Source organism: Salmo trutta, chromosome 18 (genome assembly GCF_901001165.1).
Source record: "Salmo trutta chromosome 18, fSalTru1.1, whole genome shotgun sequence".
NCBI lineage: Eukaryota > Metazoa > Chordata > Actinopteri > Salmoniformes > Salmonidae > Salmo > Salmo trutta.
In genome coordinates, this window is record NC_042974.1 from 34457073 (window position 1) to 34471674 (window position 14602).

At 42.3% G+C, this 14602-nt stretch overlaps 1 protein-coding gene across 1 annotated transcript in view; it reads left to right on the top strand.

The window, feature by feature from the left end:
• The window catches only part of LOC115153220 (tumor necrosis factor receptor superfamily member 6), a 29404-nt gene extending 18002 nt beyond the window's left edge, over positions 1 to 11402 (top strand). Inside the window, exons 5-9 of the mRNA XM_029698430.1 lie at positions 5666 to 5739; positions 5873 to 5968; positions 6169 to 6212; positions 6974 to 6992; positions 8757 to 11402. Of these exons, the coding sequence (XP_029554290.1) occupies positions 5666 to 5739; positions 5873 to 5968; positions 6169 to 6212; positions 6974 to 6992; positions 8757 to 9064 (541 nt within the window). The 3' untranslated portion in view covers positions 9065 to 11402. The remainder of the gene's footprint in view (positions 1 to 5665; positions 5740 to 5872; positions 5969 to 6168; positions 6213 to 6973; positions 6993 to 8756) is intronic.
• Positions 11403 to 14602: the final 3200 nt, after the last annotated feature.

Here is a 14602-nt window from a genome sequence, read left to right on the forward strand (position 1 = left end):
AAATAGCGATTATTTTAAGCCTTGTTAATTATTATTAGATTCTTAAATATGTGAGAATAATGTGGACATTGCCTGATTAAATGGATGCATGCATGGGGATTGTTGTGGCCGACGCAGGAACACATAAGAAATCTATGAATAGCAGTAGCATTAAGCTCCTAATTTGAAACACCATTTCTGTTTTTATCATGAGAAAGTGACCAAATATATGATATAGCGACGGCTTACATTACCATAAATGCAAGGACAGAAAAGTGTCACCCGATTTTGGACAAATCCATCAAGACACCAACCATGATAAAGGATTAAACATAGGTTTTAAATCAACTTGTGAATTTGATTGAATATAGCTATGATCCCTCCTTATATCTTAATGTAATGACATGAACACATTTGGAAGTGTAGGAAGTTGTCCAGTTTAGGAAATCCTCACTGGGACCCTAGTTTATAGAAAGACCCATATAATTTCCGAAACTCTGTGTCACATTATTACGGTGAACGGAATGATGGGTGTCATAACCATGCCATTATAGAGTGTGCACAGACACCTTAAGTAAAGTGACATTAATTTGAGGTGTTATAAAACAGTTATGAAGGTGCTTATACTATCACAAAACCATTCAGGATCTCCAAGAAACATGGATACATACGTAGTTAGGATTTTATATATATATATATATATTTTTTTGTATTATTATTTTTTTTACAACAAATGAAACAAACTGCTCTGGGGCAGAACATGATTTGTGACAGCTCTGAAAAAAGGAAGTTGTGCAGGCAACTGTAACAATGTGTAACGGCCGTCATACTTAGTGGACCAAGGCGCAGCGGGTTGAGTGCTCATCTTAACTTTATTTGAACACGTAACAAAGAAAACAAGAAAACGATCGAACGAACAGTGTTGCAGGCTAACACACAGCAGTACAACAACAACTTCCCACGAAGGGACAGGTGAAAACAGGGTATGACTCTCAATCAGCAACAACGATGTACAGCTGTTCCTGATTGAGAGCCATACCAGGCCAACAAAGAAATACACAACATAGAAAAACATAGAAATACAAAACAAGAACATTACCCAAAAACCCCGGAACACATAAATCAAACCCTCCTCTTACATAAATACATATCCCATTAAACCCCGAACCACATAAAACAAATACCCCCTGCCACGTCCTGACCAAACTACAATAACCAATAACCCCTTATACTGGTCAGGACGTGACACAATGACATAAATGGGTAGTTATTCAGGAAGCTAGCGCTCTAAGTAATTGCAACATATAGCTCTCTGGACAACCTGGTCTCAAAGCATTTCATATTATTCTGTAAGTAAATCCTAGACACTCAATTTAGTACAATATGTTACGTTTTACATGGTATTTTATTAATTTGTGGATGTCCATCACCCATTTCGTATGATATGTTATAAATTACAATTCCTATTATATGTTACAAATTTGCAAAACATACAATATGTTACGCATTTGCAAAAAGAGGAGACGAAAGGGTGGTAGGGAGGTAGGGAAGGAAAGAAAGCTGGAAATGAGGAAAGGAATCGAGGAAAGGAATCGAGGAAAAGAGGAAATGAATATAGAAAAGGAGGGAAAGAAACAGAGCTAGGAAACGAGGAAAGGGAGTGAGGAAATGAATCTAAGAAAGAAAATTAGGAGTTCACGTGAATGTGGTAGGGATTAATATTGTCCAATAGAAAGGAATGGAAGAAGGAAAGGGAGCTAGAAAAGGAAGAAAGGAAAAGGAGCAAGGAAGGGTGGAAAGGAATCTATAAATGAAAAGGAGGAGTTCACATGTGTGGTAGAGATTAACCACAGCCAGTAGAGAGGAAAGGAAAGGATGAGAAGTTCACATTCCCCCTCAAGCCGATACCATGACGGCCCTCAAAGAACTACACTGGACTTTATGCAAACTGGAAACCACATATCCTGAGGCTGCATTTATTATAGCTGGGGATTTTAACAAAGCAAATTTGAGGAAAACGCTACCGAAGTTCTATCAACACATTGAATGTAGTACTCGCGCTGCTAAAACACTCGTCCACTGCTACTCCAACTTGCGTGATGCCTACACGGCCCTCACCCACCCTTCCTTCGGCAAATCTGATCACGACTCCATTTTGCTCCTCCCTTCATATTGCCAGAAATTGAAACAGGACATACCCGTGCTAAGGACTATTCAATGCTAGTCTGACCAATCCGAATCCACGCTTCAAGATTGTCTTGATCACGCAGACTGGGATATGTTCCGTGTAGCCTCCAAGAATAACATTGACGAATACACTGATATGGTGACTGAGTTTATCAGGAAGTGTATTGGAGATGTTGTACCCACTGTGACTATTAAAACCTACTCAAACCAGAAACCGTGGATCGATGGCAGCATTCGCGCAAAACTGGAAGCACGAACCACCGCATTTAACCATGGCAAAGTGACTGAGAATATGGCCGACTACAAACAGTGTAGTTATTCCCTCCGTAAGGCAATCAAACAGGCAAAACGTCAGTATAGAGACAAAGTGGATTCGCAATTCAACGGCTCAGACACGAGACGTATGTTTGTAGACACTGCCACAATCACAGACTACAAAGGGAAAACCAGCCACGTCGTGGTCACCGATGGTGTTGTGTTCGAACAAGCTAAACACTTTCTTTGCCCGCTTTGAGAATAACACAGTGCCACCGACGTGGTCTGCTACCAAGGACTGTGTGCTCTCCTTCTCCGTGGCCGACGTGAGTAAGACATTTAAGCGTGTTAACTCTCGCAAGGCTGCCGGCCCAGACGGCATCCCTAACCGCATCCTCAGAGCATGCACAGACCAGCTGGCTGGAGTGTTTACGGACATATTCAATCTCTCCCTATCCCAGTTTGCTGTCCCCACATGCTTCAAGATGTCCACCATTGTTCCTGTACCCAAAAATGCAAAGGTAAATGAACTCAATTACTATCGCCCCACAGCAATCATGCATGCCATCATGAAGTGCTTTGAGAGACTAGTCAAGGATCATATCACCTCTACCTTACACCATAGACCGACTTCAATTTGCTTACCGCCCCAATAGATCCTGGTGTCGGGAAAAAAACCTCTCACTCAACGTCAACAAAACAAAGCAGCTGATCATGGACTTCAGGAAACAACAGAGGGAGCACGCCCCTATCCACATCGACGGGACCGCAGTGGAAAAGGTGGAAAGCTTCAAGTTCCTCGGCGTCTACCCACACAGACAGTGTAGTGAAGAAGGCTTGACACCTAAAACCCTCACAAACTTTTACAGATGCACGATTGATAGTATCCTGTCGGGCTGTATCACCGCCTGGTATGTCAACTGCACCGCTCGCATTCTGCAGGGCTCTCGAGGGTGGTGAGGTCTGCCCAACACGTCACTGGGGACAAACTACCTGCCCTCCAGGACACCTACAGCACCTGATGTCACAGGATGGCCAAAAAGATCATCAAGGACAACAACCACCCGAGCCACTGCCTGTTCATCCCGCTATCATCCAGAAGGCGAGGTCAGTACAGGTGCATCAAAGCTGTGACCGAGAGACTGAGAAACAGCTTCTATCTCAAGGCCAATAGCCATCAGTAGGTACCTTAGAGGCTGCTGCCCTATATACGAAGACTTGAAATCACTGGCCAGTTAAATAAGGGAACACTGGTCACTTTAAATGTTTACATATTTTGCATTACTCATCTCATATGTATATACTGTATTCTATTCTACTGTATCTTAGTGGCTGACGCTCCGACATTGCTCGTCCAAAAATGTATATATTCTTAATTCCATTCCTTTACTTTGGATTTGTGTTTATTGTGTGTATTGTTGTGAAATGTTTTGATATTACTTGTTAGATATTACTGCACTCTTAGAGCTAGAAACACAAGCATTTCGCTACACCCGCAATAACATCTGCTAAACATGTGTACTGTTTGTGACCAATCAAATTTCATTTGATTTGACACTACACTGACACTCCAACACACCCACACACACACACTACATACGCTCACACACAAAAAAAACACACACACATGCATATTCATGCCACACTCACACATAGGCACACTTCACTTACACTGCTGCTACTCTGTTTATTATATATCCTGATGGCCTATTTACTTTTACCCCTACCTACATGTACATATTACCTCAATTACCTAGTACTCCTGCACATTGACTCGGTACTGGTACTCCTTGTGTATAGCCTTGTTATTGTTATTTTATTGTGTTACTATTTGCTTTATTTTTTCATAATATACTGTACATTGTTACTGTAGCCTGCACATCTTCCTTTCTTCACAGCTTTCACAATTCCTTTTGTGATTTTGTTGTAGAATTATATTTGCTTCCATTTAGTTTCAAAATTGTTGTGCTTTTTGGCAAGTTGTTGTTATTATAATAATGTTTTTTAAAATCTGGATATGGTCCAATTTGTACAACTCAGCAGTTTGTCTTGTCTAAATAAAAAAATCCTAAGTGCTCCAATATACAAGTTTCTTGGCGATCCTAAATGGTTTTGTGATACTCTCAACTCTGTGGTATTAAGGCATTCATTACTGTTTTATAACACCTCAAATTAATATCACTTTACTTAACGCTGGAATCTTTAATGGTGAAACTGCCATGTCCATTTGCGACATTACAACAATAAAGAAGTTACAGATTTTTTTTCCTTTGGACATCATTGCACGTGCGATAAAACATCAGAAATTTACCGTTTTTTTTATCATGTACCTTCTCAACTCTGCTTTGTCGACTAAACAAAAACAATAACATTGGCGGTGGGGCAGACAGTGGCGCTGTTTCCACTACTGAGGATTCCATTTTTAAGGTGTTTGTGCACACTCTCTAATGGCATATGACATGGTTATGACACCCATCATTCCATTCAATGTAATAATGTGACACAGAGTTTGGTAAATGATTTAACGCATGGTCATAACATCTGGAATGTAGACACTTATGTAGCATGTAATAACATATGACATAAGTTGTTAGGCAGACTGTGTAATAGCTGTTGTTATTAACAGTTGACATTAGACCATATGACAACAGGATGAACAGTTGTCTATAAAGTTTAAAGTATACTTCCCAGTCGAAACAGGGACATTTGAGCTTAGTCGAAGTTTGGTTGCCACGGTCTACGCGTGATTGGTCAACCATAGGGATTCTTTAATGAAGTGTTGTCATTCAATGACCTACAACTAGCAAATGTTTTCATTTGAGAAATACTGCACCAAACATCTTAATTTGATGTCAAATTGCCTGATTAAGACCTCCTTGGCCAAAAAAGTTTTTTATAATCTTATGCCGTTACTCATAACTGTTTAAAATGTATGACATATGACAAATATTGTAATGTGTTATATCAGTGTTTCTTAATCCAGGTCCTGGGGACCCAAAGAGGTGCAAATGTTTGTTTTTGCCTAGGCACTACACACCTGATTCAAATCATTAAAGCTTGATGCAGAGTTGATCATTTTAATCAGCTGTAGTATTAAGGCAAAAACAAAAATGTGCACCCCTTTGGGTCCCCAAGACCAGGATTAAGATAGACATGATAAAGAATGCATGAATTAGGCACCTACAGTAAAGTTAGGGCACCTACAGTAAAGTGCTATCATCAAATCTTTTCATTTCTCTTGAAGATGCAGGGAAGAGGGTATCAAGGTAGCCTGTACCGCCACCAACAACACCATATGCCATGCCTTCAAAGAACAAGGTTTGGGAATTGAGCAAAACCATAACATTTCAATGCATTACAATGATTTGGAAGATGTGCTTTCACTTACAGTATGAATGTTATAAGGTTGTTTTTTATCTAAACATTAGGCTTTTATTTTCCTTTCTTGCAGGAAGCAATTTGGCAGTAGTATTGGTCCTGACTACTGTTCTTCTTGTCGCTTTGATTGTGATCTTTTGCCTGTGGAAAAATAATAAATATTGTTTTGGTAAGTGTTTGGTCATTCTGCCAGTTGTAGGCAATGCTAAATCACCAAAAGGGGGCAGAAGAGGTTCTTCTCTAATTTAGCTAGTAAGGTGTTTGAAGAGCACAGAAGTCTGGCTTGTTGAAAAGCTCCCTTTCCAAAAAATATCTGGTTTTGAGTCGTCCTTGAAATAGCATTGACATGTCTCCAATTTCCTTTGTTAGGGCCAAATGGGGGTTTGACAGAACTGCCCAACCGGAGTTCAGAGGTAAATATATTCAATTTATACAAGGGGTGGGTCTGAACCTGAATGGTTAAAAGCACATTCCAGTCGGTGTCTATTCCACAAGTTATCACCGGCTAAATCTATGACATTAAAATGCCTATTTACTCTGTTCCATCTGACATTTTTATGGATATATACAAAGAAATATAAATTGAAAAAAGGTCAAACGAAACGAAGTGCAGCTAGTTTGCAGTCTTCCCAGCTTCAGTTTGAAGTGATTGTGTTAGCTGTGTCGTTGACTAGCTCCTCTGAACAACATTGTCCTAATGAGAGCACATTTTCTATGCCAGGCGAAATCGTGCCTCGTTAACTCATGGATGTATCCTCATAGAAAACAGCTTAAATAAATGCAAATGCAGCTGTCTGCACTGTTTGTCGTGACTGTAAATTAACCGTAGTTGGCTAGCTAGCAAGCAAGTGAAAAGAATGTTGCCAGCCAGTATGGCAATGGAACATTTGAAACAAACGACCAGCCGGCTTGGGTAGTAACCCTACATTTGTGTAGGGACTATATATGGTGGACTTCGTCTTGGGCCTAAAAACACCCGTGCCAATATATCCTCCAAACACCAGCTTCTTGAAAGTGTCACAGTACTCCACTCTGTCCCTGACTACAGCCACCGCTTAAAACACAGGCATGCATCTCTAGTGCTACATCACTGTTACATATCATGTCACCTATTATAATTAGTGAGTTAAATATCAATGATGAATGTGTTTTACATGTTTTTTTGTTGTTGCAGGAAATGCAGCCACTGAGAGGTAAGAACATCATCAATGTTACTACTGATGTGTGCCATGCGTGCTAATATGAACCTTATGTACAGTATCTCACAAAACTGAGTACACCCCTCACATTTTTGTAAATATTTGAGTATATCTTTTCATGTGACAACACTGAAGAAATGACACTTTGCTACAATGTAAAATAGTGAGTGTACAGCTTGTATAACAGTGTAAATTTGCTGTCCCCTCAAAATAACTCAACACACAGCCATTAATGTCTAAACCGCTGGCAACAAAGTGAGTACACCCCTAAGTGAAAATGTCCAAATTGGGCCCAATTAGCCATTTTCCCTCCCCGGTATCATGTGCCTCGTTAGTGTTACAAGGTCTCAGGTGTGAATGGGGAGTAGGTGTGTTAAATTTGGTGTCATCGCTCTCACACTCCCTCATACTGACTGGTCACTGGAAGTTCAACATGGCACCTCATGGCAAAGAACTCTCTGAGGATCTGAAAAAAAGAATTGTTGCTCTACATAAAGATGGCCTTGGCTATAAGAAGATTGCCAAGACCCTGAATCTGAGCTGCAGCACGGTGGCCAAGACCATACAGCAGTTTAACAGGACAGGTTCCACTCAGAACAGGCCTCGCCATGGTCGACCAAAGAAGTTGAGTGCACGTGCTCAGCGTCATATCCAGAGGTTGTCTTTGGGAAATAGACGTATGAGTGCTGCCAGCATTGCTGCAGAGGTTGAAGGGGTGGGGGGTCAGCCTGTCAGTGCTCAGACCATACGCCGCACACTGCATCAAATTGGTCTGCATGGCTGTCGTCCCAGAAGGAAGCCTCTTCTAAAGATGATGCACAAGAAAGCCCGCAAACAGTTTGCTGAAGACAAGCAGACTAAGGACATAGATTACTGGAACCATGTCCTGTGGTCTGATGAGACCAAGAAACTTATTTGGTTCAGATGGTGTCAAGCGTGTGTGACGGCAACCAGGTGAGGAGTACAAAGACAAGTGTGACTTGCCTACAGTCAAGCATGGTGGTGGGAGTGTCATGGTCTGGGGCTGCATGAGTGCTGCCGGCACTGGGGAGCTACAGTTCATTGAGGGAAACATGAATGCCAACATGTACTGTGACATACTGAAGCAGAGCATGATCCCCTCTCTTTGGAGACTGGGCCACTGGGCAGTATTCCAACATGATAACGACCCCAAACACACCTCCATGACGACCACTGCCTTGCTAAAGAAGCCGAGGGTAAAGGTGATGGACTGGCCAAGCATGTCTCCAGACCTAAACCCTATTGAGCATCTGTGGGGCATCCTCAAACGGAAGGTGGATGAGTGCAAGGTCTCTAACATCCACCAGTTCCGTGATGTCATCATGGAGGAGTGGAAGAGGACCCCAGTGGCAACCTGTGAAGCTCTGGTGAACTCCATGCCCAAGAGGGTTAAGGCAGTGCTGGAAAATGATGGTGGCCACACAAAATATTAACACTTTGGGCTCAATTTGGATATTTTCACTTAGGGGTGTACTCACTTTTGTTGCCAGCGGTTTAGACATTAATGGCTGTGTGTTTTGTTATTTTGAGGGGACAGCAAATTGACACTGTTATACAAGCCGTACACTCACTACTTTACATTGTAGCAAAGTGTCATTTCTTCAGTGTTGTCATTTGAAAAGATATACTCAAATATTTACAAAAATGTGAGCGGTGTACTCACTTTTGTGAGATACTGTATGTTATTTCCAACTAAGAATTACCCATAATCCCTCATTCTTCTTTGGTTGGTTTCAGGTGTTGATCTTAGGCCACACCTCCCAGACATCGCTAAGACCTTGGGGTGGAAGGACATGAAACAGGTGGCCGAGGGCAGTGGGATGACACATACCGACATAGAATCCCACCAGCTGAACTTTCCCAATGACTCCCAGGAGCAATGCTCCAGCCTACTGAGGGCCTGGGTGGAGAAGGAGGGGATGACCACAGCCTCTGAGACACTGGTCCAGACTCTACGCCACATGAAGAAAAAGGTCAAGGCAGAGGATATCATGGCTATCATCAGCAACAAGGAGGATGGCATCACAGGGAAAAACCCAGGATAGATGCAGTGCCTTAGAAGCACAAGCATTTCGCTACACTTGCATTAACATCTGCTAACCATGTTTATGTGACCAATACAATTTTAGTAGTACTGTTCATGCCAGTCAAGATGCCAGTATAGCTGGGTTTAACAGTCTCTTGAGGTTCAGTTTCATCAGTAACAGGTAAGACCTCTGTTGTTGCAGGGACGAACTCACCCGAGTCCTGATGAGATAAAGCCATCAGCAGCTTCATCCTGTGCTGTGACTCCTTGAGCTGTTGCATTCAGTAATTGGTCTACATTTGTGCGCCAGATCATGTTGGGGCCTACATTCACAGTGTAGGTCAAGGGTCCTGTCTTTGACACAATCTCGCCAGCTTGCCATTTCTGGTTTGGGCTCTTTTAGTTTCTGGCAATAACTTCCTGTCCAATGTCAAAGGTTCTGAGTTGCGTTTGTTTTTGTTTTGGGGAACACTGTTACTGTTGAATGTGTCAGCAGGTTTGCAGGTAGCAAACGGAAATAAAATTACATTGTACATTAGAATAGTTAAATCCTTCTCTCTTTCCCAAGCCAAACGTATCCCTCTCTACCTCCCCAGTTTCTCTCCCCTTTACACCAACCAAGCCAAGCTTCTCTCAACCTCCCATCCTTGTCCACCCAAGCCAAGCTTGGCCTTATTTCTCATTCTTGGCCATCCTTTCCCACCCAAGCCAAGCTTGTCCCAACCGCCCATATTTTCCCACTCTCTCTTCCTTTCAGACACACAAACATTCACACACACACACACACACACACACACACACACACACACACACACACACACACACACACACACACACACACACACACACACACACACACACACACACACACACACACACACACACACACATATAGAAGTTATTGACATGCATGCTATATCATCCCATTTGAATTGTCTTCAGTGTCCATGTAGCCCATTGGCTTCGGATACTTCTATCATTAATTCACCGAGCAGAACAGTTACTTGGGAAAGTCTAGTGTAGATTGTTTTGGGGGGAGGGGGAATTAATATTGTCTCAATTTATGATAAACTGGTTTTAGGCATCATTGTATCTAGCCTACATTGTGCTTATCGCTTTTTCCCCGCTTCATTCTCTTCTCAGTAAATGGGACTCTCCTTGTTGAACTGGAAAGGTTTCTTGCAGCTTGATTTGGGCTTCGTCGGTGCTTGTGAATTCCATCCTTTACCTTCCCTTCCATACCCACAGCACTGCTGGGAAGCGGAGCTGAGGTTTAATCCCTTTTTCCTCCAGTGACTGTCTGATCGGGATGTAATCCAATGCGTCTTTTTCTCAGCTTTGCAGATAGGTCCTGGAAGAATTGAATAGTCTGGCCGTGGATTTTAATTCAGTTCAACCATTTATCTATAACATGACACCTCAACACATACCCAATACACCACATCTCCTCACCTCCTACTTAAATTGTCACCATTATGAGCAACAGTCGTGAGAAGGAACTTTGAGCCACTAGGTGACCCTGCTGGGTCAGGGTGTCACCCAGTAATAGTTCTGAACCTCTTACTGGTGGTTCTTTTGGTGTTGCTTTACTCAACTGTAACTGATCTGTGTGCCTTTTCCAGATGACGTCCTCTGCATTCTGGACAGTGTAGTACACATGACCAGTCTGAGAAATGAGTTTAGCATGAACCCACTTTGGTCCGCTGAGGTAGTTTCTTGGGACTCGAGCTGTAGACACTAACTTGTGATGCGCATCCACGGGCACAAGAAACATTCTGTCTTTGAATGGACCTGCAAAGTTGATGTGTGTGTGTGTTGCCACGCCTCCTCCGACCAATCCCACAAATGAAGAGGTGCAAGTTGAGGTATGTTGCGAACCTTCTGACAAGGATTTTTTTTTAGCTTTTTCCTCGATGCTTATCAAAAAGACGTCATGAAAAATATGTGTTAATCTGGTTGTGATCTGGATATAAGACGTCCCGACCAGATTTCAACTCGAAAAATACGTCTTTATCATGTTGTATGCCCACTGGGTGGTGTATGGTTGTAGGCAGTTTATATTTGTCATGCAGCCAACTATTGTAATTTTGCAAAGGTCTTTGTTGAATTGTTTTCCATTGAGTCAATGTATTTTGTTTATACCCATGTAAGTCATATGATGTATACTGTACCGGTAGTCATAAAGATGAGCCCTATTTTATTGAAAAATACAACAACTATAGCCTTTAACAGTATTTGACAACACCACTTCACATCTCTTGTATTCTTAGACATGTGCGCCAAATTATGGAAAATAGCCAAATAAAGTCAGTCATGGGAGAATAAAAAAAAAATGTTGACAGGGTATAGGCCTACAATGTTTGTCTCCATTATGTTTTTCCTGGCTCTACAACTTTCATACCTTTTAGTCTGAGGGAGACTTCAAGGAACAGACTAAATCCACCATTAATTAACAACTTTCATTAGTCAAGATGACACAACTTCATGGCATATAGGCAGTTGTATCAATGGTAGGCTACATTGCAGTTTACAGGGGAAGTGCCAAATAGTTGTTCAACATCTCAAAGGCTAACAGTTTATTTGGCATTTCACTGTACATGCTTGTAATTTTGAAAGGGTGCTTACATCCATTCCCTTTATTTTGTGGTTCCTTCCTATCTACTGTAAACACAACCAAAATGTTTATTGAAGAAATTACAAGAGTCAAAGTTACATGAACTGTGCAGCTATTTATCCCTTTCAGGATACATCATCTGACCTAATACCCCACTACAATAGTGATTATCTTTGACTATCATTGACACTAAGTAAAATGAATTGGGCATTTGCCAAATCAGTTTGTAAGGCTTTTCCTTTAATTGTTTACTGGAAGCAAATTCTTAATAGATACAATGCAATCAGTGCTATGTTTGGTTATCGGAGAAGGTTGCATTCCCTCAAAAACACATTTTCAAAAGGTTATCTTACTTCCTTCCATGGCACACAGTTCAATATTGTGTCAACAGTGAGTTACTCTGCTCTCTTTCTATTTGGAGGGGCAGACTGCTGCCTCAAGAGGGTTCACAGAGTTAACACATGGTTGTGTTTCATGGTTCTACTGGATCACCTTGCAATGCACAGCAAAAAGTACACAATAGCAATACCCAACAGCAACTTGTTTGAAGACGTAAAACAGCTCTCAAGCTGAATAGCTATGATATCCAATATAGAAGTTGCAATGACATTTCATTACATATTTTTTATCTAATTGTTCTTCAGGTGTTGGGCTGAGGCATTGTCAGAGTCGACGAGATGCTGGCGTGAAGGGTGACACTGTGGTTTGGTCTCCTCCCTGAGTACTAGGGAGCCAGGATGCAGGGGGCCATAGTGCGGGTGTTTGTGGGAGTGGCAGCGGCCATCTTGAACCACCCGCTGCTGTTCCACCAGGAGATGACCACTCTCCTAGAGCAGGACGATGTGCTGCTGGCCCCCATGAGGAGAGGCATCTTCTTCTCTATCGAGGTGTGTCGGCAGACATGGAAACCACTACGCTGATGATGAGGATGGGTTTGTTGAGGGTGGACCCACCAGTTCCAAGACCCTCATGCTCGATAAGGGAGTCCTAATCAGCTTCTGTGAGAGATCAATCCACACCTCAGCCCATGAGAACTGGAGGTTGCAGGAATTTAAGGGCTTCACTGAAGACCTGCTGAAGTCCCTGAGAAGTTTGTGTGACAGGTAGGCTGACATGGAGGTGGGTATTTTCGGGCATTGGGAGGATGTTTGAGTTGTGGAGGGTGAGCAAGCCCCTGATGTGGGTTCTCATTGTCCTTTTCACCCCACCGGAAGAGTACTCCTTCCAGCTGTGGTGCAGCCCCACCAGTGATGTGCCCCTGCACATGCAGGGCTGTGGCAGGATCAAGGTGACATGGATTGGGTAGAATGAGGACGGCTGTCTCTGTGGCTCTGCCAACCTGGGTGAAAACATGCTATGCTTGTTGCATAGCAAAAATTAAAAGCCCATAGCTGACCACGTCCCGTACTTCTGTGCTCCAAGAACACGCCTTCTATGGCCAGGGACCAGGTCATGAAATGGTTCCTGATCTCTGTGACAAAAGCCTGGGGACAGATTTTTCACAAGTACGAGTTTGAGTACACTTCAGATCAGATAAAATGTTATTGGTCACATACACATGGTTAGAAGATGTTATTGCGAGTGTAGCGAAATGCTTGTGCTTCTAGTTCCAACAGTGCAGTAATATCTAAAAAGAAATCTAACAATTCCACAACAACTACCTAATACACACATATCTAACGGATGGAATAAGAATATATACATATCAATATATGGATGAGCGATGACCGAACGGCATAGGCAAGATGCAATAGATGGTATGAAAATACAGTATTTACAAATGGGATGAGTAATGCAAGATATGTAAACATTATTAAAGTGGCATTATTAAAGTGACTAGTGATCTATTTATTAAAGTGGCCAATGATTTCAAGTCTGTATGTAGGCAGCAGCCTCTCTGAGGTAGTGAAGGCTGTTTAACAATCAAACAAGACTTGAGATAGAAGATGTTTTTCAGTGTCTGACCAAACAGGTCAGGGACAAAGTTGTGGACAAGTACACATCAGGGTTGGGTTATAAAACAATATTAGAAACTTTGAACATCCCACAGAGCACCATTAAATCCATTATTAAAAAACTGAAAGAATATGGCACCACAACAAACCTGCCAAGAGACTCACGGACTAGGCAAGGAGGACATTAATCAGAGGCAACAAAGAGACCAAAGATAACCCTGAAAGCAAAGCTCCACAGCAGAGATTGGAATATCTGTCTATTGGACCACTTTAAGCTGTACAGTCCACAGAGCTGGGCTTTACAGAAGAGTGTCCAGAAAAAAGCCATTGCTTAAAGAAAAAAATAAGCAAACACATTTGGTGTTAGCCAAAAGGCATGCGGGAGTCTCCCCAAAACATATGGAAGAAGGTACTCTGGTTAGATGAGACTAAAATTGAGCTTTTTTTGCCATCAAGGAAAACGCTAGGTCTGGTGCAAACCCAACACCTCTCATCACCCCGGGAACATCATCCCCACAGTGCAGCATGGTGGCGGCAGCAGCATCATGCTGTGGGGATGTTTTTCATCGGCAGGGACTGGGAAACTGGTCAGGTTTGAAGGAATGATGGATGGCGCTAAATACAGGGAAATTCTTGAGGGAAACCTGTTTCAGTCTTCAGAGATTTGAGACTGGGATAGAGGTTCACCTTCCAGCAGGACAATGACCCTAAGCATACTGCTAAAGCAACACTCGAGTGGTTTAAGGGGAAACATTTAAATGTCTTGGAATAGCCTAGTCAAAGTCCAGACCTCAATCCAATTGAGAATCTGTGGTATGACTTAAAGATTGCTGTACACCAGTGAAAGCCATCCAACTTGAAGGAGCTGGAGCAGTTTTGCCTTGAAGAATGGGCAAAAATCCCAGTTGCTTGATGTGCCAAGCTTATAGAGACATACCCCAAGAGACTTGCAGCTGTAATTGCTGCAAAAGGTGGCTCTACAAAGTAT